Genomic DNA, 24,395 nt, shown 5'->3' with positions numbered 1-24,395 from the left:
AATTACAAAAAGAAATTCTAAAAAAGAATTGCCAAGGGGAGTTGGATACGAAAAAAAGAAGGGACTCCATTAGCAGATGGACTTAAAATATCTTTTCTGAAAAAGCACTCAAGTGCATCAAGTACATAAAATACAGTATAGCTAACGAGTCATTATTATAATTTAATTTGTCACTTTTGTCGTAACTTATATTCAGATATTATTTTGTTAAAACCGAAACTGAAATAATTATTATAATCAAAAATATGATTTTCTTATCATAATAGGATTTTAAATTAAATGTCAAACAAGTGCTGTTTACTTGAAAATATTGATAAAAAACTTGGCGAAGTCGTCTAATCGATTGTGTGATGTTTTAATCGTCGTTATTGATTATAACACGTCTTACTACACGTCTCACTTAGATTAAGGGATATTTTTTTGTCTGAGGATTTTATTGAAGATTGTATATAAAATATATAAATTAAATCTGGAAATAAATTATATAATTTCTGCGTGGAATGCCACAGCATGGCTACTATCATGCTTCGCACCCATCAGACTGTCATTCCGCCAACCGATTCGTTGAGTTCCGGTATTTTGTCTGATGGAACTCTATTTTTTTCATGGCGTTTCGTCCCCGCCATGTTCTTCATGGGTGTGCGCGCAGTCTCCAGTCAAATCATCACTATTATGACAAGTCTGTTTGTATTAATGGGCTATAATTTAAATTCCTAATTCAACTTTCATTCTCCTTATTTATAACAAAAATGAAAGTTACTTACTGCACAACCTTCCAACAGCAGAGCTTTCTAGTTCCTAGCCAAAATGATCGAAACAGACTTCTGTTACTCCTTTGACTGAACCTTATGAGATATTTGCTTAATAGCAAAGGAGAAAGTAACATTGCTCGCTTCTCTTTTCCTTGAAAATTTACTTCATAGCAATAGCATTCACAAAAAAACGACTACTTCACCTCAATAATGAGTAATAGGCCACATTTTTATGGAGAAAACGTCTCCAATACAGCGGCGAAGCAGTCACAAGAATCGCTAAACGTCCCGAAAGCTTTTGACTGATTCTGGTGCGGTTACCTTATTGATAAGCTGAACTGTCCTGGATTGGTGATTGTATGGACTTCTAATTTTCTGAGAGACCACGTTCAATGAAAACTTGTTAATGGCTGGTTGTCTGGATCAATGACGATAAACGCGGAATTCCTCAGAGGTTTGAATTATTCTCAACTCTTTTTTTGCTGCACATTAACGATCTTCTATCACCGGGTGTTTTTGTCATGGGGCCAGGAGGAACCAAAAATAGTCACAGGTCAATTCAGGCCCTGTCAAATGTCATCTCACTGCTTTGGACTCCGGGGAAAAACGTGCAAAAAGGCCTTTTGGTGACCATTACTTGTCAATCTTGACACCCTTGGGCACAGACGTGAAGAAGCCAGCCTCTCGTAATTCCATATACAGATACTTTGAAGAATGTGGGTGAATACTAGATGCATTAATTCCCGAATCCCCTTTTTATCGTCGCACAACATACAACACAGCCGCCCCTATCCTTTCATTACAGACTCCGTCTAATGTTCACAGCAGAAGAATTAAAATAATTTGCCTGCGGTCTTTTTCCGTCCGATTATAACTTTGATGTCTTCAACCCTAGAGTGTATAGGCTGTTACTGAGATGGAGCGTTTACCACAAACGACCTCATTTCCATTTACAAACAGGTGGAATGACAGTCAAGTTAAATCGAATATAAAAAAAGAAGGAATAATTTTGTTTGGCATATGTACGTGGGTGTAGTAAATGTACCCTATCTAAAAGTTTTATTCTACCTATAGTAATGGAGTCCTACATATTTATCTTATAATGTAGTTAAGCAAACTAGGATCCAATAATAACTTACGATTCAAAAGAAAATCATATCGGACGCTCTAGAGATACAAGACTAATAAAACATTGCTATTATTCTCGTTATATACATATTGATATACACACGGACACATCAGCTGAACAATATTATAATACATACATTGAAGATAATCCAAGGTCCACAGTAGCCAATCATAAAGATTAGATTATAGGTATGTTATCATTATACTTAAAACAAAAAAAATAGCACTAGTAGTGTTTAATTAATAATGAAGGTTATCGTTCTGTGTATTGTATTAGTTACACCCCTTGTGGTGGCTCAGCAACGGAGCTATGAAGGATACAGTGTTTACAAATTAACTCCAAAAACAGAAGATGACGTAGAAGTTGTGAAAAGACTCCAGCTGGTCGGAGAATTTTGGGAAGACCAATTCTATATTGACTACCAACTCAGAATAATGGTTCCCGCTTATAATAAAATAAGATTCCTTGATATTGTCAAGGAATCCAAGATGGAGGTCATAGAGATTATAACGGACTTACAACAGTAAGTTCAGAATGTTAATCAGTTAAATTGTTATAAGTGTGTAAGTTTGTGTGGGTGATTGGTTGAATGACAGTTCCTTCACGCAAAAACTAATCAGTGAATTTTAATGAAGTTCTACAACACTGTATGTTAACGAACAGTTTTTAAATTCAAATATCAGGTAGTTTCTAGGCACATTTATAATCATTTGAGACTTCCTGGTTTTATTATAAAACTTCACTTCACACTATCCTGACGCCAGTCTCAGTACCCGTGTGATAACGTATCCTTCACTACACTACCTCTTATTACTTCTCCGAACGACAGGATGCGGATGTGTCGTGCTTGTGTTGTCACAGTCCGGTGGCGCCAACGATAGTTGCTGGAAACTTTTTTTAAACTACCGACTGCAATACCTTAAAAATATTTTTATAGTAAACAACTAAATATAAGTAATAGATTAAATCCAAATATTGTATGTGAGTATTATTATTAATATCACTTCTAGCTAGTCACTGCTGCTAAAATCATTTCACTTATTAAAGGTCTCAAAATTTATTTTATTCTACCCCCGTTCACGAGGCTTTTGTCATTTGTAATATTTCTAAGGCTACCCACATCTAACGTTATATATATAATTCGTATAATGACGTTAACATGTAGCAGACACTATGTTTTCCTGACAACTAGGAGATTTGATGAATTTGTTTCTACATTTTGTAACGCGACTTCCTCTCGTCTGAAACTTGAAGCATTATTACAGTAAAGTAATTTAACATCGGGAATTATTTTATATTTGTTTCCTACCCCTGCGGTGACTCTGTCATGAGTGAAGATTCATAAATGAAATACATATAGCACAAATTGCATCGTTATACTACATACTGAGGTTTCCTGTTGCTGATTTAATAACCTAAGTTAATATGGCAAGATCAATGAATAAGAAAATATAACTAATAAATAGTTTTCTTACTATCTTTAGTTGGTTTAACAGTTTGAATTAACGCAGTTATATGTTATGTCATTTAAACACAATCCTGAACTGTAAACTATAAACAAATTCGTCTTCGTTTAAGAACGATCGAAGAGCAACTACGACCAGCAGCAAGGAGTTTAAGATCTGATGAAACGTATTTGTCAATGAACTGGAATCAGTACCACAATCTCGAGGACACTTACAAATGGTTGGACGAAGTCCAAAGAAACAACCCCAGTGTAGTGACCACTGTGGTGATGGGACGCTCGGTTGAAGGAAGAGAAATAAAAGGTCTTAAAATAAACTTCAGGAACAAAACTAATCCGGTCATAGGTTTTCTGACTGGAACACTCCATACCAGAGAATGGATTACTCCCTCCACTCTGACGTGGATCATTAAGGAGTTCCTGACGTCGAACAACAGAGACATCAGGGCTTTGGCTGAAAACATTGAATGGCATATTTTTCCGATTGTCAACCCTGATGGTTACGTCTACACATTTACAACGGTGAGTTATTAATTATTGTAACAAAATCTTCTATAACTTCATATAATTTTTGAATTCAATTAAATCAACCGAATTCAATTGAAATAAGTTTGATCAAACAAAATATAAGTCACCAAGCAAGAATTCTTTTCTAAATTTTGTTTTTTTTAAATTTCGAAAATATAATTGGCAATGAATATATTGCAGGTCTAATAAAAACACTGACAACAGTAATGAAACGATCCCTTAAACACGCTTTAATAAAACAGTATCACAACTGTATCTTAACTCATAAACACATGGCTTATAAAAAAGTATATTTCAGAACAGAATGTGGAGGAAGAACCGCAGTAGGTTTGATTCGAAGTCCTGTTCTCATATGAACGCTAGTGACGACATGAGCAACGGAGTCGACCTAAATAGAAACTTCGACTTCGTTTGGATGGGTGAGATAAGATAAAATATACCCTTACATATATAACCCATTCCATCTCATTACATATATGGGTTATATACTCAACTAATAAAACGCCCATACCACGTTGACTTAGATCTCCTTAATTGCTCTATCACTGGTGCAACTTACAAACTTCCTCTAATATACTCATTCTTGATTTTAATAGTTCTTATCTCTACACTTCCAACTTAACATTAGCATGTCGGTCATGTGCAACCTTTTTCCATGTGAAGTCTTGGTGACCCAGCAGGCAGAACCATGCCATACTATACACAGTCGTGTGGTCTATTTGTAGGTTCGTTCCGTAAGTCTAGGGGCATTCGTGGGACGTCATTATATCCATTTATTCATTGCTTCACATAAAAGTTAATAAGTTCATGTTACACGAGTGAACTGAGGCACTTGCATAAATTCGATGCAGGTTAATGGGGATTTACTATATAAGGTGATTGGTGGAAATCTGCTAAGACTAAGTACAGGTGTTCCGTTTTCGTTCAGCCGATTTAAAAACCGGCTGTCTCCAAACTCTTATGCCATTTTTTTAACATATTTCGTATCTCATGTTCTCGAGCAATTTCCATGTCAATAATTACTATACATTTGATTTAAATGCGGCCATTACAAAGAGGTAAAGATAATTTAATATACCGACCCCTGGCGTATGCCAGACGAAACTTCAAACTAGTTACTTTCGCAAGTAGCAAACCTGACATATGTGTTGGCACTGCGATGGATAGCTCAAATAAGCTGCAGGGTATTTTTGGCATTTATTTGAATTTAAGGAGCCAAAACAAAAGCTCTCGCGGAATCTTATAGTATAGTTATTCTAGGTCTACGAATACTATGTGCAAGCTTTTATGAACACATGTATTTTGCTAACAATCGCCGAAGAGAAAACATAGTTTCAGTAGTTCCGAGCCCAGGCACAAGACTGAATTTCTTTACTTACTCCAAACTAATCTTTGTCAACATACCTATGTTGGTAGACAGCTTGACACGCTTTCCTATAATCAAAAAATATCTTCAGGACAAAAGGTTTACTGACAAATGTGTTGTTTTACTCAATATAAGGTTCGGGATCTTCAAACGATTCCTGTGCCATCACCTATGCCGGTCCAACAGCCTTCTCTGAACCAGAAACCAGAGCCATAAGTAACTACGCCCTACGTTTGAACGCAAAAGGACAACTCCTTTACTACATTGACTTTCATTCGTACACTCAACTGATATTAGTACCTTACAGTCATCTGCCAGAGAGCGAGGTCCACACTGTGGAAAACTACGATGACATGGTGAGAGCAATTGATTATTAATTATTGTGCATGTGAAGATGAACTTATTACTGGAAACAGTTAAACTGTCCACATATTCTAAGTAAGTTAAGTAGTCACTGGCAGTAGCTACACATGATATAACTCAACCCTTCAAATGGAAAAACTTGCTGTTCAATTCATTACCGCGATTGATATATTTATTTATTATCTAACCAAAATAACTTATATGTTGTTTGTTCATATTTCTTAGTCTTAATTAATGTTATTTTTTTATTATTTTAGTATAAAGTAGCGCTTTCAGCGGCAGACAAAATTCGTGAAAGAAACGGTACCGTCTACCGAGCGGGAATATCGTCTGTGGTCATGTGTAAGAATTACAATTATCTATTACAAAATGATTTTTTTCAAAAGCATTAAAACGCGCAAATGCGTCCGCAAACGTAACAAAAATGTAATGTCTCAGATCCAATGACTGGTACCAGCTTCGATTGGGTCAAGAATAACACGAAAGTGTCGTTCAGCTTTCTCATCGAGCTCAGAGACCTCGGACAGTACGGCTTCCTGTTGCCTGCGGAACAGATCATACCCAACAGCCTGGAGACCATGGACGGACTCATTGAGATGGACAAGACAGTTCAACTCCTTGGATACTACTCGTCTGGTCCATCCAACTTTACACCTTCTCTCGGTATCATATTGTGTGCTTTTGTTTTGATTTATTGATGTATAAAAGTGTTCGTATTACCTAATATTGTTTTGTTTTCGATACACAGTTAGGTACATCATCATTCAGGTACTAGCTCCTTTCCTTTTCTTATGGTAGGCACAAAATTCTTTTCTCTTAATCACTTCCTCTCATAACATAACAAAGAAATCGACGGCCAAATTTTTTTTTTCCTGGGAAGGCCCTAAATTGGTCGCCGTCTTAGTCACCACCTATTCCGGCTTGTTGTGTACACTACTTTTACTTTGTAAATATGCAAACTATATTTACACTATCTGCAGAAGTATAAATAAAGAAGTATAGATGTATAATCTTATAACTAAATAATCTCATCACTAACTTGAGCCTTAACTTAGAACTAATTCGTTTATATTTACATCTATATATAATGATATCCCTATACGCACGGCCCTCGACAGCAGGGCTCGTGCTTTGCTTATATTTTTCTTTTGTGCCTTCTGTCAGATTATCTGCTGTTTCGTGACTGTTGACGCGCTGTTTCGTCAATATGTGATTAAAACTATATTATACATACAGAGGTACGTTGGGTTTTGCCTTTATCTATCACCATAAACACCAACGATTTCGGTCATTACGCTACCAGTTGTATAATGATCCCAGATGGACGATGGTCGCGACAGTTGAATATGAGTCGGATGCTGTATCATTGAGGGAAGTGGGATCTGAAGACGGCCGCTCTTCACAGTCAGTAGGTTGGCCCCATAAGTGGGCTACCACTCATGAAAGGCTACCCGCCTACGGTTGGCTGGTTCCCGGCTGGAGACCGTGTGAGAGGACCCGACGATGGCAATCAATACCCAGCTCACCTTTTAGTTCTCAATCTGTCTATTAAAGTAAAAATTAACATATAATACCTTTTTAAATGACTTCAAAAGAAAAATTAAATTTAATGAAATATCTGACACAATTATGGAATAGTTTTGGAATAAATTTTTTATAGCTTGTTTAGTAAAAAAGATTAAGAAAATTAGTTGATGAATATCAAAACTCCTTCTTAAATCTCTAAGTAGATCTTCGCAGAGGTAAACTTACTTTTAATTTTGACAACTTCAAAGTGCCAGGTTTTCTTCTTACGAAAAAACGATGTGACAGGAGAACAAAAGATTTAGATCCATCATGACAGAAGGTAAATGAACAGTGAAATTAAGAAAAACACAATAAAAACACAATGCAGTTGTCTGATACATGGAAAACGTGCAAGTAATATCCTAGACAGCTCACATAAATATGAAGAATCTGGAAATCGGAGTCTGGTGGTTGCTCGGTCTTTTAATGCAGGTTGGTACTGGACGCGGTTTGTACTGTTTGATGTATATGCATGTGTCCTGACGGGGGGCGACTTGCCAAAGAACGTGGAGTAGAGTGCTGGCGTCCAGAATTAGTTAGTTATTGTATTTATTTTTTGTGAAAGAAAAGTTTTTCTTTCTGAAGTTTTAAGTGAAAAGCTTTTTCATGACTGTCATACTCACGTTGCAATTGATGGCTCTTTTATTGGTTTTGTTAAAAAATATCGTTTTTTGTTCAAATATCTAATATTTGTGATTATATGAATATAAATTTGCATCGTTAAAAATAATTAAAATGGTGGATCACATTTGAAAACTGAGTCTGTAGAGCTATTCTACTGTTTTTTCCCCATTGACTGGTAGTGGCGGTCTGATAGGGCACCGGGATTGGTTAAGTGACTGTCTTTCCAAATTTTATTACTGTTACCAACTATTTTCTTATCTGGTGAGACATCAACAACTCTGCTATTATACAAGCCTATATTGGCTGGTTCTGGTCGTTTTGGGCTTGGGCTATAGTCGTTTTAATGCCACCAACGGCAGTTACCACCCGACTCCTGTTCGATAGGTGGTGAGCGCCCTCGCCTGTAAGCGGAAGTCGTCGTGCCGGCCGCCGCGCTGTCCCGGCGGCTGTAAACCCAAGTATTGGTGAATACTGTACAGCAGTCGTTGAAGATGGTGAGATCCAAAAATATAACTATATTATATAATATATATAGGTACGTGTAATGATGTTCGGAAGTTAACACATTGGACACTATATATATTTCGGACTATCAAAATACAAAAAAAATATCACTTACCAGATGTTGAACTCAAATAATAAAAATGACATAATTATGACTTTCGCAAACAAAACTTCTTTATTCTATTAACGAACGAACAGTTTGCAAAAACAATGAGAAAATATGGCCAGAGACTGTTTAAAAATAGGGTTTTAAGGGAAAAAAAAGTGAAAATTATTGGAGGTTTGTGATTGTTTCTGAAACTAAATAACATAATGACGAAGTTGTCGCTGGTTGGTGGGAGCTGGTGGTGGGTGGTGTGGCTGGTGGTGTTTGTGGTGGACTCGGCCCTCGGCTGTAAGAAGAAGACCATCTGCCGTCCACCGCCGGGAGGCAAGTCTGGTTGCGGAGGACGAGGGTAGATAGATTCCTTGGTGAGATATCTCTTTGATAATGAGATCTATATATAATTATCTATCTGATATATTAATTTGTATTTAAAATTATTGGTAATTAATACATTTAAGAGTATTTTACGTATTTTTTACATTATATATATAGAACATCTTATAAACACAATCTTATAGCACACTAGTATTGCTTTGAAATGTAGCTTTAGTTTGAAAGTGAATCCATAGATGTCGCTAAATCAATTTGTCTTAAAAAAATGTTTTGGGATATGTAGCTGTAATCCACAATATGTTATATAAATTAAAACTTCAACGAAGTATTTACCAGCTTTATATTATTTCTCTACTATTGTCTCTACACGGGTTAATAGACATATATATTTACTTAAAAAAAATATTTGTAACTGGTCTTCGGAACTGGGCTTACAAAAGTGTTAAAACAACAGATTAGTTAGACTGACAGCGCCATCTGGAGTCTGCGTCACGTGACTAAATAGTTCATATACAGCAGGTGGCAGCTTCTAGAATATTCCAGGGTATCGTTTCAGGGATATATGATGCGTGTCTTGTTTGATATCTAAGATGAATGGCTGTAGTTTTATCAAAATCTGTCGAGTACTTCGTGTTAATGAACAAACAACATCTTGACATATCGCATGTATAATGCTACGGTCAGTAGAGCCAGTATTATGTGTATATAACAGCAGTACACGAGTGTTTAAAATGAATCGACTACATCCAGGTGTTATAATAAATGTTCCAGATGTTGAACTCCAGACAGCTGCCAGAACATGACACGAGACGTCCAAATGTGTGAAAATTCAATAAAACAATATACATTTTGAAATTATTTTTTATTTCCTTATAAAGTAACGCTCCCACATCAGTAGCTCCTGCAAGTGAAAACATACACACGTGATAAAAATGTGTACGGGAACTGTTTATAGGTAACTGTTAGTCTACAACAGTACAGTACAGACAGTACATACTCTAAGACCTACAGGAAATGCCCTATAATTTATATACTAACCCTCAGCCCTGTCTTGTCCATACATATATATCTATATACTCAGTGTTGGTAAACAATTTTGTACTAAATCAATAGAGAAAGTGTTCTCATCGTAAATGTTCCCATTTTTTCTTACTTCTGTAATCTAGTTATTATTCCTAGCAATATAAATATTAGATTAAATTATAATACTTGAACATACTTAATCAGAATGCCATCTTTCTTGGTGAGCCTGACGATGCAGTCGTCCGACTCTCCCATACGTCTGATGGCTCCGCAGATCACGTACATCTTGCTTGAATCAGTGGCACGGCCGGTGGCTGGGTCCACATCAGCTATCACAAGCTGTACGGACGCATGGTCCTTGGCGTGGATGAGACGGTTGCTGGCCGAGCTGGGATTTGATATTTATTAATCAATTTAAATGTATTAAGATAACAAGGCTTGGGCATTGTGATTGATAGAACTGAATTTTCAATTGTTTTTCAATACCACTGGTTGGTATACTTATAATAAAAAAAAATGTATTCTTTGATAATGATCAAGTTAGATCTTCAGATATGTTTATTTATATCATTATAGAACGGTTGATTTTTTATTAATGTGTCCATCACTTGGTTGTTGCAAGTTATACTAGTGTTTTTCCAGCAGCTATGTATGTAGCAGTAAATGCTTGGATCTTCACACACCACACATACTTAAATAATTAAAACTTCAATTGTTTACGATTATAAATATAAACAAAATAAAGATATGAATCGTTACAGACATTTATAAGATTAATTCCTGATACTTTATGTTGGTAAGATCCAACATTCATGTCAGATGTTAGATTCGTTTGCTATAAAGTGTACTAGACTGAGAAACTGAGTGTACTATGTTTAATCTAAATAAATACAGTAAAATGTATAGTGTAAGGGAAATAACACAAGTTTACTGTTTGGGGAAGGCGATTAATGAGCGATTTTAAATATTTTTATTAAATTCGCAAGTGTATCAAGTTCACGATATATCAAATACGTTAAAGATTAATGTTAACTCATTAACTCAACCAATGAAAAAATAATTACGCGATAATAGTTCTAGTGTATGTAATTATATTAAAAATTGGTCAAAAACGATGATTATTATAAATCTGATGATCTATAAATGTGGATAACCTAACACGGTAACTATAAACACATACCACTTCCTCGGGCAGTACAAGTCGACGAATTCACCAGCGTCGTTTTGCATTTTATAGACCTAAAAATATAATTAACAATAATTTAACCACTTATTCATCGTAAATCACAAATTATTTATAAAAACAATACTAACCTAGAGAGACACGCGCGAACGAGCAAATGTCAGAAGCAAAAAGAACATGGCTGAAAAGCGAAAGACTGAATTGCCAGATGAAAATAAGTGTAAAATTATTGGAGAAAATAATATGACTACTTTAAAATAAAATATTTTTTTGAAACATATACTCATAAATTATTTCTAAAAATATATAAACATTTTTGGAGTATTTATAAATTCAATTTTATTAAATTTAAAAAATATATATACATTCTATAACTACGGAAATTAAAGCCGTTTTTTTCAATGACTCTTTGCTACAATATTCGTTTATTTTATAACTTTTATGAAAAGTTTTCAATTATGAACGTAATAGTCGTTGGATAACTGAGACATTTTTTTTATGTGACCATTACTTTGAAGACGTTTGCATCATATTTTATGGCAGGAATTAGACCAAATCCAAATTAAACCGAAAAATACTATTATAATATATATTGAAATGATCAAACACCATTATACAGCTTGTCTATTCTTTATTTGTTAAAAAAAAGTATTGCAATCAAATGAATATCTCAATTTGTATACCTTAGTTCGGCCGTAATTAGTGATTATTCTAATTAACACATTAAGAACAAGTCCCAAATAATTGTTGGGTTATACAACGCCTCAAAGCACGCCAGTAGAAGCGGCATAACGCACACAAAGATTTACTGTCAAACTGGTCGCCCAAATCTTTGTCCAACTTGTTGCCTAACTTGCTGTCCAACTTGTTGCCCGACTTGTCTGAGGTGCGGTTGTATTGTTTCGTGCGAGTTCTTGCGTGAAATGCTTGCAGACGTTTTGCTTGAGCGTAAAGCTATAACAATAAAATAAAATAGTTTTTGAATAAATATAATTTAGAACAAATAAAATATAGACTTGAGTTTGTTTAAATAAAAGTAATGATTAGAGATTTAGTGATAATTAGCGTGATACTCTTTAAAATTACTAACATTTTCATGAAGTAACTAAATTTTATAATGTTCTTACCGTCACAGGATCGTCCAGATCAAATTCTCGTGGAAGTTCACTCCAGCCCTCTCCCTCTCCGCGCTCACACTGACTGTCAAAATATCACATTGATAAAATCTATTATATATCCTATATTTGGTACATACTCGTAAAATTTTACGAGCATGGTTCTATAGTGTTGCTGTATTGTCTGAGGGTCGGATGAAACAAAAACATTTTTTACTTGTATTAGTAATGTATTTTGTTTAAAGTAATGATTGAAAAAACACAATGGAAAAATATGTCATTGTTATCTAAAAGCGATTCCTTTTTTTTATATTAAAAGGGGGCTAATGAGCTGACGGACTATCTGATATAGGTAGTACCCTCGCCCATGGAGATCCGCAATATAATTTTGCGGATGTGTTGCCACGCTTGATTGGGGAAGAGGGAAAGGAAATGGTGGGAAAAGGGAAAGGCCAGGAAAGGGTGGGAAAAAGGAAAGGGCAACCGTCTCTCTCTCATCGCATGAAACGCAACTATTTAGGACTACTTCACGCCGCTCTTCTATGAGAGGGTAGTACTTTCCCGATCGAGCTAGCTCATGTTCGAGCTGCAGTAACTTGACCACAGCTAGGCTCTACCACCATAAAAATTCCTATTTTTTTTTTATTTTGTACAAATAAGAGTAATTTTTGTTAATTATATTTGAAGTAAAAATTCTTTTGCGACTTCCAACAAGGTTGGATGACACATGAGGGCCATCATTTTAAACTTGTAAGTAATGTTAATAAAGTTTGTCTTAAAGAAATATTAAAAATTCCTGAAAAATCAACTTCTACCCCTTCTGTTTTCATTCCGACATTATGAAATTTCACTTCTTCCGAGCGAAGAGATTCCATATACAATTTTTTTCAATTATTTTCACGTAAAAAACAAATAAATTTACTCGGTAAAAAACTCCTTGGTTGACATAGTCTAAGCGCAGTCTTTGAACTGTATATCTGGCATAAGTTTAAAGCAACTACCTGTCCCCGGCCTGTTCTGGAGGGATGTCCAAATTATGAGCTTCTGCCACGGCCAGCCTCCGGCCCCGACAGCTGCTGAGACGTGAGCTATGAGTTCCAGGACCTCGGGTGACGCGAGTCTGAACGGGGAATACCTGGACCACATCCAGGGATGTGTTTCAAGAAAACGTATACTTCAAATATTTACAATGCCTTTTACATAATTTTGGGCACGTTATTATTATTCAGAAGCACATTAAGTCAAAATATATCATATTGAAATAAAAAGTGTTTATTTGAACGAACGAAGCGTTTTTTTGAGAGATGTATAAAGAATAATCTATTTTTAAAATTATTTCTTACTAAGTACTAATTATTACTAAGTTCGACACTGATGGGAGATCCTTGATTTTTGGTTTTCAACTTAGGTCCTATCAAAGTTATTATTTGTACGAATGAAATAAAACTAAATATTAAATACCTCTTAAAAATTATAATGTCGAGGAAAAATTTTGTTCTTTACAGTCCTTCGAACCACACCTACGAGTATCTTACTATATACAGGTAGGAGGCACTTTTTTATAAATCGAGGGTATTTCGGCTAGATTGTAATAATAACAATTTCACAAAATGTGTAATTTAGATCAATGTATTTTTATTCGTACAAAGAAAAAAATAACACAAAAACTATGGGTGAGACCTTTAAGAGGAATCCAAAAAAGAGTAGTATTTTATTTGATTAAGGTAAATCAGATTTATAGGTTTATTCTCAGAGCTCGACATATGGCCTATAAGGATTTATTAATCAATATTCTTTGCTATATCTTTCGTGAACAATAATAATTTACAGATTACAAAGACTTGTTACAGAATACGTCTACATTCTATAACTAATGTCCATATAACATATTTTGCTACGGAACGTCTATTTCGCACCTGAATCGTTGGACTGTAATGGTGTTTCTGCACGCGCAAGTCCTCTGTGGCCACGAGTTTGTTACTAACAGACACACACTCTGACGACGGAGCGTTGAGGGGCACCGCCCGGCGCGGGGAGACCAGGGGTGAAGGGACTGGAGGCGAGACACGACGAGCGGTGAACAAATGGTTCAGTTGGTCCAACTTGTTCATTATGATGTTGTAGGTTTTACATGAATCTGACTAAGGGAGACATTATTATTCATTTTAATTGTTATTAATAAAATTTGATTTATATACTACGAAGGATAAGGAAGATCACTGACTTCCAGAAGCACGAAATTGAGAACAAAATAATAGAAGACGCCTAGTTGAAATGGCACTTCGTTAAATATACCCACCCTAAGTCTTTCTTTTCTCCGCAATTCTTTGGAACTGTTACTGGTCGAGCTGTCGCTTGAATCCGTTGGCTCCACTGGCTTCACGTTTTGACCAAAATTCTGTTTTGCTACTTTACTTGGCACCGCTTGCTGTTCCTTTATATTACTCTGTGTCATCTGGATCGCCTGATCACGGCTTCTATTGTGGTCTAAACTGTGAGCGGCTTGTTGCTTGCTACAGATCTGCTTATTTTCAACAATTCCTCTGTCTCGATCTGAACTGGTCTGTCCAACCGGCATGGAACAACTGGCTCCTATATTTATATGGGCGACTTGCGGCTGCACCAACTTCTGGCACAGTTCTGTAACTCTCGCTATTTGCTCCTGTTGCTCTCTCAGAACCTTTTCACAAGCGGCGCGAAACTCACGAACTGACGACTTGGACCCCACGCGGGACGGTACACGCTTGGTCTCTGTTGACCGTCTGTTAGAACAAACGGGAATTTTTATTTGAAAGTAATACAAGGGGACAACGAAGTAGCTCATAACTAATTTAGAGACTTTTGATTTGTACGATAACAATTAAATATGAATAAAAAAACGGCTATTAAGGCAGTGATGTTTTATTTACTTTGCTTGAGGTGGAGGGCAGGTTGAAGTCAACAACTTTAAGCAAGTTAAATAGAACACGATAGCGTCTATAGTAGTTATCTGAGGTAACAGTTGTTGTGCTCAGCTGATTGTTCAGACGGCAATGGATGAAATGTTCTCGAACCAAGAACCAGACACTACTTCGCAACGAATTATTTGTGATTTTTCTCTAATTATTAACTCACCCCCATCCCGAGGGATGTTGAATATGTTTGTCTCAGTTTAATGTTCCCAACCTGTGCGATCGATGTCTCTTCTTCACGTAGCTGTCATCGGACAGTCCTGAGTCGTGGGAGTACCTCTTGGTGTGATCTCTACCCCGCGGTGACCTCATGCTGTCTACACTGGAACACGCTAGCGGGATCCTGTCAGCGCCGCCAGCGTCTACGATCAGCCGATCCCTGTACAGAAACACGAACCTCTGAACCATTTTGGTTTAAATTAAATTGCAATAAAACCTTTTTCTATACTCTTGAATTTTGTAATTTACAAGTTACAAATACTCAATTCTTTGTTATCTCCGTTACTAACTTATAACTAAAAACAACGGAATTTAACCAGTTGTAATCTGAGACGAACTTAACACTTTGTTAGAGGAAATCATACTAATAAAGAACAGATCTAAATGGAGATCTCATCTCTCAATATGTTCTCAGCATCCTGATAACCAGTAGCATCGTCAACTCGAACAATTGCGATGTTTTCAATTATAATACGTGTGTGTATTCTACTGTCTGCGAACAGCTACTCGTTGAGTGGTACCACTCACTCGGTTTTGGTACAATACCGTGTGTGGTGGTGGGCTGGCCTGGAGGCTCGCATGTATCTGTCCAGGTCCAGGATGTCGGCGCCCCGAGGACATGAGGATGAGGACGACATGCCGCTGGTGAAAATATTTTATGAAGGTTCTTCACATCACACTAATAAGATTCACACACTAAATTCAGTCGTGAAGTACCGCTGTAATGTTTTGATAGAACCTAGTAAAGATATTTGTAATATTTTGCTCCTTCCTTATTCATATATATATTATCTTCCATGTATATCACTTTTGGGTAAATACCATGCCGGTCAGTGAAACAAACTAGAAAGTTTTTATTAAATCCTTATAACTAGATCTCGAGCAGTCAACGGCATTTTGCACGAGCATGTTTCCACGTGTTTTTGTTACAAGATCAAGATAAATCTAAGTAGATCATTTTCTACATTTTATATGTACCTAACTATAAATCTAAATAAACTATTAACGCCATCTCTCGTTAAATAAGTTAGACTAGCTTAAGTCTACCCTGAAGATAATATTTAACGCCTGTTTGTTGGAAATTTACTTTATCATAAATGGACGTAGCTTTCAATATTAAAATAAAATGTTTATTATTATAAAGAATTTTATATGTTTCATATTAATGTAGTTCTCGACTTGTATTTATGTTTCTGTTTTTGACGTTAAATAAATCTTGAGGACATGAAACGGTGGCTTGAGTGTAACAAACTAAGCGGTTAATATTAGGGAACACCAAATAAATGTGTCTTATTTAATAACTTGGAATGTAACATACCAGTCAACTTGTAAGACGGACGAATCATATATGTACAAACATGGCTCTAATTAACATTATTTATTATATTACGACTAATCATATTTTTTATTAATTGAAATATAAATATTGCGGTATATATTAAAAAATATGGAAATTTCCCTAATAACCTGTTAGGGCCGGCGCTGTCTGCGGCCCCTGCCCTGACGTTTCGAGTGACTTACCTCATACGTCAATTTATTTAAGGTTATATATTATATTTTAAAAAGCTTTTAATTTTATGTAAAATATTCACGAATATTATATGTACAGTTATATTTTTTAAGTAATTTCATTGTGGACACGGTTACTGCAAGCTAACTGATACGTCGGGTTGAAAATAAAAAATAGACCAATGAAATAAATAGGTAAATAAAATGTAAAAATCCATTTTTATTCATATGTATAGTTTTCTTATTTCGTTTGGTTATTACCTATTTTTTTTATAGAACCGAATCTTTTACCAACCTTATATTGATGGCCATTGTTGTGCCTTCTGTTCTAGCGGAACGAGAGTAGCGAGCCGTCTCACTGAGAAGTCTAATCAAAGGAATTTTCATTCTGCACCATAGCATCATGTGATATTTTTTTTAAGTCTATTAGAGATGTGACAAACTCTGTTGAACCATTTTTAAGAATAAAAATTATCGAGCCATTGATCGCTTCGTAAACATACGCGGTTGATTCGTTTATGTCAGAAAATTTGAGAACCGTTCATTATTGTGGGGAGGACGTATATAATAAACGCTACGCTATGTGTAGGGCACACACAGCACAGCTTCACCTACATTGTTATATTCTTACTGACCCACTGTAACATTATAATAAGAGCGTTCACACACATTTATAATTCTATTCGATTTATTTAAAGCGCCATCTATCGAAAATAAGGTGATAAAGCGTAGCTGTGGTCAAGTAACTACAGCTCGGCCATGGGTTAGCTCGTCCGTAGAAGTACCACACCTTTCACAGAAGATCAGCGTGAAGTTGTCTGTAATGGCTGCGTTTTGTCCGATGAGTGAGAGAGCCGGTTGCCCTTTCCCTTTTCCTATCCTTTCCTGCACTCTCCTTCTTCCCAGCCCTGCCTCTTCCTCGACAACCAAGGTCGGCAACGCGTCCGCAACAACAACAACATGTTGTGAATGTCCATGAGTGACTACTGCCCACCAAGTTGGACATCTACTGGTTTGCCACCTTTCTCATAAAAAAATATAAATCATGAACCGGTAGTCACTGGCGCCCCCTGCCGACAGTGTGACCGTACATAGAACTACTCGTTGCTTGTTCTTCATACAAATTGGTGACACAAACCTCGTGGTGTACACAAAAATAATCTGTGTAAAAACATACATACAACACGACAATCTTTTTTGTACCTTGAGTTGTCTATAGTATTACAAAAGATTATCAGGTAATATTAACAGCTTTCCACTCAAGGCATTTGAAAGTATATACTACTGCAAACTTATTTTTAACTTTTGTCTGTCTGTTTGTTACGGTTAATCTACAGCGGCTGGACCGATTTTGAAGGGAATTTCGAATGACATAGAGGTTGATTTAGACTATTTTAAATGACTTCGAAAAGGCTGAAGCTCTCAATTCGACTGTACTATATAACTTCGTCAACTGCAATTTGCAACATATTTTTTTAATGGAAAGGTCGTTGTCCTGATATAGTTGTACGTCATAAAAAACTCAGAAACTAAAAAAAGGTTTTCGAGAAACCTCTAAAGAATGACAACTCATATCATAAGGTTGTAATACAGGTAGTAGGGGCAAACCCGCAAACAACAGCTAGTCCTGAATAGTTGTTTCGAAAAACTTATTATGTGAGATGTCGTTTTATCTAATAAATAGACAGTTTAATAAAAAAATGTGTTTGAGAGCAGTACTGGAAACAACTCTATTAACATTTCAGGAGGTCCCCTTATTTATTAATACGAACTATGACGAACCCCGAGCAACTGAACCGGGCAGTGCGCCTCAGCTCTCTAAATAAGACACGAGTGTAGTGGCAAGTTAATTTTATTACACCTCATTATATTACATTACATTTAATAATTGCATCGATAGCGAACTCACAAACACAGCCAGCGACTAAACCACAGGGATGAGTATTGGATACAGTTGACGGAATCATCCGCGAGAGGGCGCTGTGCATAAAATATATTATTAGAGTATTAATTCATTTAATATTTTTTTAATTAGCATGCCCTGATCCGAAATATGTGTTTTATAATATAATATGTCTGTTTGTAAGTTCGCGTGTACCTACTTAATTTACTGGACGCTATACATAGACACGTAGTGTACTATCAGTACACGTAAAGACCGAGAAACAAATTACACGAACAGATTTCATTAAAATTATATATTCAATATAAAAACAATATAACATAATTTTGTAAAAACATAAGAATTTACAAGAGATTCGCAAAATCTCAAAAATCAAGTAAAAACGATAATTACGATACAAATCATCATATATCATATATATATATATATTGCAAAATCATTAAACAAGATAACCAATTATTTTTTTATTAATAACATTCTAATAACTTTATCACAATTATGATACGAATTTGGGCAAACGTTTGGGCCAACTGCGGCCAACTGCGGCCAACTGCGGCCAACCTGGCGCTCAGGAGCCGCGCGCCAACAGCGGAAGCGTTCTTAAGAGACATGCTTTAATCTAGTTCAGCGCACTAATGATATAACGTGTCGTGTCCGGCGCCAACCATTCGCCCAGGCCGGCCACCGGCCGCCGACCGCCGTCGCTGACAATATGAACCTTATTACAGTATAGTTAAAGCCGAATTCATCCAAGCGCTACACGAAGTGAACAGTACCCGTATACCGATTTGTTCGTAGTTACATCATCCGTAGGCCGTTTCGATCGTTATGTCCTAGTGTTAAAGATCATATTCGCATATATAGTATTCAATAGTTATTTGTACGTCACAGTATAGAGGGCTGTACGACCATTCTACTGAGGTCCCTACCCCCGTACATTTCTCTTGTCAGTCCGGTTCACATAACTTTGGTCTGTCCGTTCACTGCAAGGGCGTTCCCTCGTCCTCGTGACGTCACTGGCTATTCGCGAGCTCGTCCATGCGACATCTGCGAAGTGGAATCATTGGCACTATCAATATATATATATATATATGTATATGTTGCAGCCACCTCACACTGTACAGTGGTTTATGTGTGACATAGTTATCGTTTATCAAATTTAATGAAGAGCTTTATGATATTTGTCAAAGACCAACCAGCCAGCCAAACTCCCCGCGCAGGACAATATATTATTTAGTCTTGAATAACATGTGTGTTTTTAACAACTTATCTAATTGCTGAACCCATTTTGATGTAACTTGCCACATATAGATAGTATCTTAGAAAAAGTTATATATATATTGTTGACGTTGTTCACTATCATCATGTATTACCTGACAGCCATCTCGGCCACCTCCAGGCTGGGGTAGTCCAGCTCCTTGACGAGGCACAGCACCGCTGACAGGAGGTTGGAGTTCTGGAACACACACATGTGCACAGACATACAGGAACAGAAGACAGCGGATAAATACACATTAGTGTTCAGTTATATGGAGCAAATATATATTGTGTAACAAATTTTACTAAAAAATTAGTTCTGAATCTTGAATCTGATGTAACTCGCATCATTGTATGCATTATGTGGACAGATACTGGACAGTTTCCTTAGTTATTTCCCTTCAAATAAATTAAATAAGTACAAATACAACTTTTGCAGCAAGTTCTGCTTGCGATTACGTGACCATGAATGATGGCGTTACTCAGAGAGAAACGCGGGTGTTGACACAACAGATACAGTGGCAGGGACATCTACAGTCTGTGTCACGTGACTTGACACACAATACGACCCGCACGGAATTCCGGTACAAATTATATCCCAGATCCTGTTCTGACGTCTGGGTTACGTCACAGTAAAGTGTCATCGAAGTCAGCTTACTAGTTTTTGCTTTATAGAGTAACAAACACGTGCACTTATATCCATACAATGTTTCAATATCAGTATGCTATATACCCTGGCGACCGGTCTCCTGGTGAAGCCCCTGTGTTCCGCCATCACCGCGGACGGGTACTCCCTGTCCCTGTCCCGTCCGTCCCGGGACGCCTCCCTGTCCCGCTCCCACTCCCTCACAGAATACGACTCGCTCCTGGAATATAAACATACGAAACTATGAACATCAAAAAATGCAACTACCTTCATATTAAAACAATGATTATTAATGTATTTTTTTATTCAGAGGGTATTTTCTTTAAATGTGTGCTTTGTTTTATAGATAGAAAGCTGTTTAATTAGGTAACCAGATATCATCTACTTGGCACCATCGATACTAAGGTGAATAAAAGACGAGCAATATTCGAGACCCCAGGACGGATCCTTGAAGAACTCCCACTCTATATACTATCTTTTGTCCCCTGGTTTTTATCAATTTTAATATTTTTTGTTTTCTCACTCAAATAAGACTCAAACAGCCGGTCATATGTTCGGGAGACGCTTTCATCTCTTAATTTATTTAGTACTACGTATCTCACAGCATCAAAAGCTTCTCAAAGCTCAATGGAGAGCATTCATATAACGCCTTGAAATAAACACCAACACTAAGTGACGCAGTTCAAAATCATAACCGTGTGAGGGTGACGAGGGTATAGTCATATTGATGTATATGTGTGTGTGTGTGTTTCACCTGTCTCTGTCCTGGTCGTGGGGCGAGGTGACCGTCGTCCCTCCCCCGTGCTGTCTCCACTCCCCGTTGGACGAGTAAGTATAGTCCTGAAACATGACTACAATACATACAGATCTGTGACATACTATATATATATATACATATATATAATACTACCTTAACACTGTGAGCGGACATCGAATGTCGTAGTGACGCGGTGTCAGGAGATCTCGGCCCGCGGACCTACATACAACATGACAGACACGTTACGAGTTATATTATATATCTTTAATTCATATATATGTTGTAAGCGGATACTGAGAGAATATTTATATTATATAATATATAAAAGAATAAGGTACAAAAAAATTAGTGTGTTATATATATTGTTACTCAACTATAGAACGTGAACATTTTCGCGCCAACGAACCAAGATAAAAATTATAAACAAATATTAATAGTTTGACGTACATATTGTTGTTTATATGATTTATCTCGTTTCGTTGTCCGCACTTTACTCACATCGTAATGCGTTTCCGGCCTGTCGTCGTCTGGCGAGGGCCGCGCGGGCGACGCCGGGCACTATGTATGTATGTATGTATGTTAGTCTAGTAAGTATTTCATATTTAAATAATAATATAAAAGCGTTAATACGCGTTTTAATAAACACTAGAACCAAATTATTTTATTCAGTTTCTAAGTTTATATTTTTTATTAATAAATAACACAAAAATACTTAATTAATTTTTATTAATCCGAGGAGACATTTAATTAGTAACTATGATATTAATATAAAAAACAACACACCAACAAACTAATGACATTATTCAAACATCAGATAATATATTCACGAGTGTGACCCCGGCGTGTCATGTCATTAATTGTATGGATATTAGAGCCGTGTCATACCAACTTTAAGGCTTTACTCGTATAGTAAACGACGCACAGACAGACGAGTGACATGTACCTGCGCGGGCGGCGACCTCTCGGGCTCCACGGCGGGCTCGGGCTCCGCCGAGCTGTCGCTACCCTGCGCCCACTGTTAGTACACGCTGGTTAGTGAGGCGGTTTCACGAGATGTACAGGCACACAGACATACACACACGGCCAGTTAGTCACATATAGGGACAACTCACACGACGGTCACATACACGTGTGGGCGTGACGTTTTAAATATACACACAACCAACGTATAGCACACATGACAACAACACAACAATATAGACGCTGGCACTAGTGACGGACAACACAAACACACGACTCTACAAAACTATAATGATATATACACTGATATGCGAATGTGTGTGTACGTGTAGGTCAATGTGAGTGTACTTGAGTCATGAGTGTGTCAGTGTGTGTGTGCGTGTGTCGTACTCACGTGTTCGTGTCTCTGTCCCTGCGCGTGTGCCTGCGGGTGCTGGTGCCTGGGTGGCGGTTGGCTCTGCTGCTGCCGGTAGTACTCCGTCTCCCTCTCGGGACTGGACTCGCAGGACCTCTGTCTCCTGTATTGGCCGTACGACTCCTGCTGGTATTGTTAATACAAATATTAACCATAACGGAAAACAGAATAATTTTATATTCATATATGTTCTTGTATTGGCATCATATTTTTACATTTAACTAGGAAGCTGCAGTCTATCTGGTGGTCACCATAGTCCAGCCTTCTTTAGTATCATAAAGGAGCTTGCACATGAATTATCAGAAATTCTCTGAAGATACATCATCCCACATCTTACATATTCATGGAATCCATTCCTCCATGCAGCTAAGAGTGTGATGGAAATACCGTGTCTGTGATCAGGTACAAAAAAATCCCATTCTGTAGAGAACAGAGCAAGAAAAAAGCTCCCGCCACTACAGAGGGTCAAGGTTATAAGTCGTCTGTGACTATGTTCTTGAAACGCACTATGTGATGCGTAAATAACATCGAACTCGGAGGTACTCCAGGGCGAGTCGTGGGCTGAGGACAAAAGGTCGGAACATAACCAATTCCTTGAACCTTCACGATTTACTCAGAGAAAAAATGTGAACCACCAAATCGAAGGAAAAAACTATAAAATGAAAAATATTAACAGCATAAACCAAAACGGTGCCAATAAAGATTCTGTTTACCAATTTTTAGAGCACGGAAATGAACTACCTTCGTCTAGACCTGGATGGATTACGCACTCTTCGTTCTGAAGAATCCAAACTTTTAAACGGATTTTACTTTGTATATTCTATGTGTTGGTTTTGGAAACAGCAAAATACGCTCAGCATGCGTCGGATAGCTTGCAATGCCATCGATAAATGCAGCTGATACAGTCACAGAAGTAAGAAATTGCAGCAGTTCCGGCACCGACACATCCACAAAGATTAAACCAGCGCTGTGAATTATCGACTCGCACAACAGTCCCAGAAGCAATTCTCCCTGAAGGGTCGTATCTGCTAACACGGATGGGGATATCTTCAGTCAAACTGAGAAAATTCTTTCAAACCAGATACCTGATGACTGTTTCTTGGAGTGCCGAAAACTATATACAGTTATAACTATACATTTGATAAGGAACAACCAAAAATTTGTAATATTTTGCGAGGATATGGTTTCACAAAAGAGAAGTTAATGTGTTTTGGAAAATACAACGAATCACAATTCTGGGAGTAGCTAACGTTTATTTCATCTACAGCTGTCACTGTGGATAGCCATGAGCGGTGTACCACTGACCCTGGTAAGTGAAGGTATACTCACAGTCTGAGGGTAGCCTTCGTCGTCCGAGTCCGGGATGTGGACTCCGCGCCTCATCGCCTCCTGGACCTGGAGGAGGACCAGCATCTCATATTTAACGATGATCGGGGAACAGTTGTTAGTGGGAGAGACGAATACTGTATAACTTGTGAAAAAAATATATATCGTGATCTAAACAGTTAACATGGTCCATAAACACATTTAGATTTTTATGTGGACTGTAGTTATAAATGTGTATACACATGTGTGAGTGTGTGTGTGTGTTGTGTATATACCCAGCACCTCTCCCCACTCTCAAGGTCACGCCCTACTCACCTCATCAGGCTGTACAACCACGTTATCCAGTTTCTCAAGGTTCGGTAGGTTCCTCAGCACCGTCATGCGGTATCTGGTGA

General features: G+C 37.1%; 4 protein-coding genes across 8 annotated transcripts in view; 1 reads left to right on the top strand and 3 right to left on the bottom strand.

Annotated features, from left to right (window-relative positions):
- Positions 1 to 2,112: 2,112 nt before the first annotated feature.
- Positions 2,113 to 9,591, top strand: LOC116776345 (zinc carboxypeptidase-like). The gene is made up of 9 exons (XM_032669539.2): positions 2,113 to 2,404; positions 3,460 to 3,868; positions 4,173 to 4,293; positions 5,376 to 5,596; positions 5,861 to 5,945; positions 6,042 to 7,601; positions 8,178 to 8,287; positions 8,619 to 8,768; positions 9,508 to 9,591. The coding sequence occupies exons 1-6, from the start codon at positions 2,127 to 2,129 to the stop codon at positions 6,299 to 6,301; spliced, it is 1,374 nt and encodes a 457-aa protein (XP_032525430.2). The 5' UTR covers positions 2,113 to 2,126; the 3' UTR covers positions 6,302 to 7,601; positions 8,178 to 8,287; positions 8,619 to 8,768; positions 9,508 to 9,591.
- LOC116776347 (small ribosomal subunit protein eS21) lies at positions 9,582 to 11,149 on the bottom strand. The gene is made up of 4 exons (XM_032669541.2): positions 11,074 to 11,149; positions 10,940 to 10,998; positions 9,956 to 10,147; positions 9,582 to 9,637 (listed from the first exon to the last, which is right to left on the bottom strand). Exons 2-4 carry the CDS (start codon positions 10,987 to 10,989, stop codon positions 9,628 to 9,630), a joined length of 252 nt encoding a protein of 83 aa, XP_032525432.1. The 5' UTR covers positions 10,990 to 10,998; positions 11,074 to 11,149; the 3' UTR covers positions 9,582 to 9,627.
- Positions 11,150 to 11,525: 376 nt separating this feature from the next.
- LOC116776282 (uncharacterized) lies at positions 11,526 to 16,742 on the bottom strand. Of its 2 annotated transcripts, none has more exons than XM_032669435.2 (8): positions 16,695 to 16,742; positions 15,774 to 15,869; positions 15,223 to 15,387; positions 14,357 to 14,819; positions 13,974 to 14,198; positions 13,059 to 13,192; positions 12,070 to 12,142; positions 11,526 to 11,896 (listed from the first exon to the last, which is right to left on the bottom strand). In XM_032669435.2, the coding sequence occupies exons 2-8, from the start codon at positions 15,863 to 15,865 to the stop codon at positions 11,666 to 11,668; spliced, it is 1,383 nt and encodes a 460-aa protein (XP_032525326.2). In that variant the 5' UTR covers positions 15,866 to 15,869; positions 16,695 to 16,742; the 3' UTR covers positions 11,526 to 11,665. The 2 variants fall into 2 exon arrangements, with proteins under 2 accessions (XP_032525326.2, XP_061381318.1); XM_061525334.1 differs by having other exon boundaries at positions 11,528 to 11,896; positions 16,546 to 16,726.
- Positions 16,743 to 18,572: 1,830 nt separating this feature from the next.
- Positions 18,573 to 24,395, bottom strand: part of LOC116776190 (cilia- and flagella-associated protein 410) — a 28,260-nt gene continuing 22,437 nt past the window's right edge. The window contains exons 4-13 of one of the 4 annotated variants that reach the window (XM_032669311.2): positions 24,316 to 24,388; positions 24,004 to 24,069; positions 22,654 to 22,797; positions 22,243 to 22,314; positions 21,798 to 21,857; positions 21,453 to 21,518; positions 21,297 to 21,382; positions 20,630 to 20,762; positions 20,013 to 20,095; positions 18,573 to 19,686 (exon numbers count right to left, since the gene is read on the bottom strand). In XM_032669311.2, coding sequence (XP_032525202.2) covers positions 19,653 to 19,686; positions 20,013 to 20,095; positions 20,630 to 20,762; positions 21,297 to 21,382; positions 21,453 to 21,518; positions 21,798 to 21,857; positions 22,243 to 22,314; positions 22,654 to 22,797; positions 24,004 to 24,069; positions 24,316 to 24,388 — 817 coding nt within the window. In that variant the 3' untranslated portion in view covers positions 18,573 to 19,652. Of the gene's footprint in view, positions 19,687 to 20,012; positions 20,096 to 20,629; positions 20,763 to 21,296; positions 21,383 to 21,452; positions 21,519 to 21,797; positions 21,858 to 22,242; positions 22,315 to 22,653; positions 22,801 to 24,003; positions 24,070 to 24,315; positions 24,389 to 24,395 lie in introns of all 4 variants that reach the window. The other 3 variants (XM_032669310.2, XM_032669312.2, XM_032669313.2) reach the window with 3 other exon arrangements.

This window comes from Danaus plexippus, chromosome 28 (genome assembly GCF_018135715.1).
Source record: "Danaus plexippus chromosome 28, MEX_DaPlex, whole genome shotgun sequence".
NCBI lineage: Eukaryota > Metazoa > Arthropoda > Insecta > Lepidoptera > Nymphalidae > Danaus > Danaus plexippus.
The sequence above is the reverse complement of the archived record's forward strand: the minus strand, read 5'-3'. Positions and strand labels throughout refer to the sequence as shown.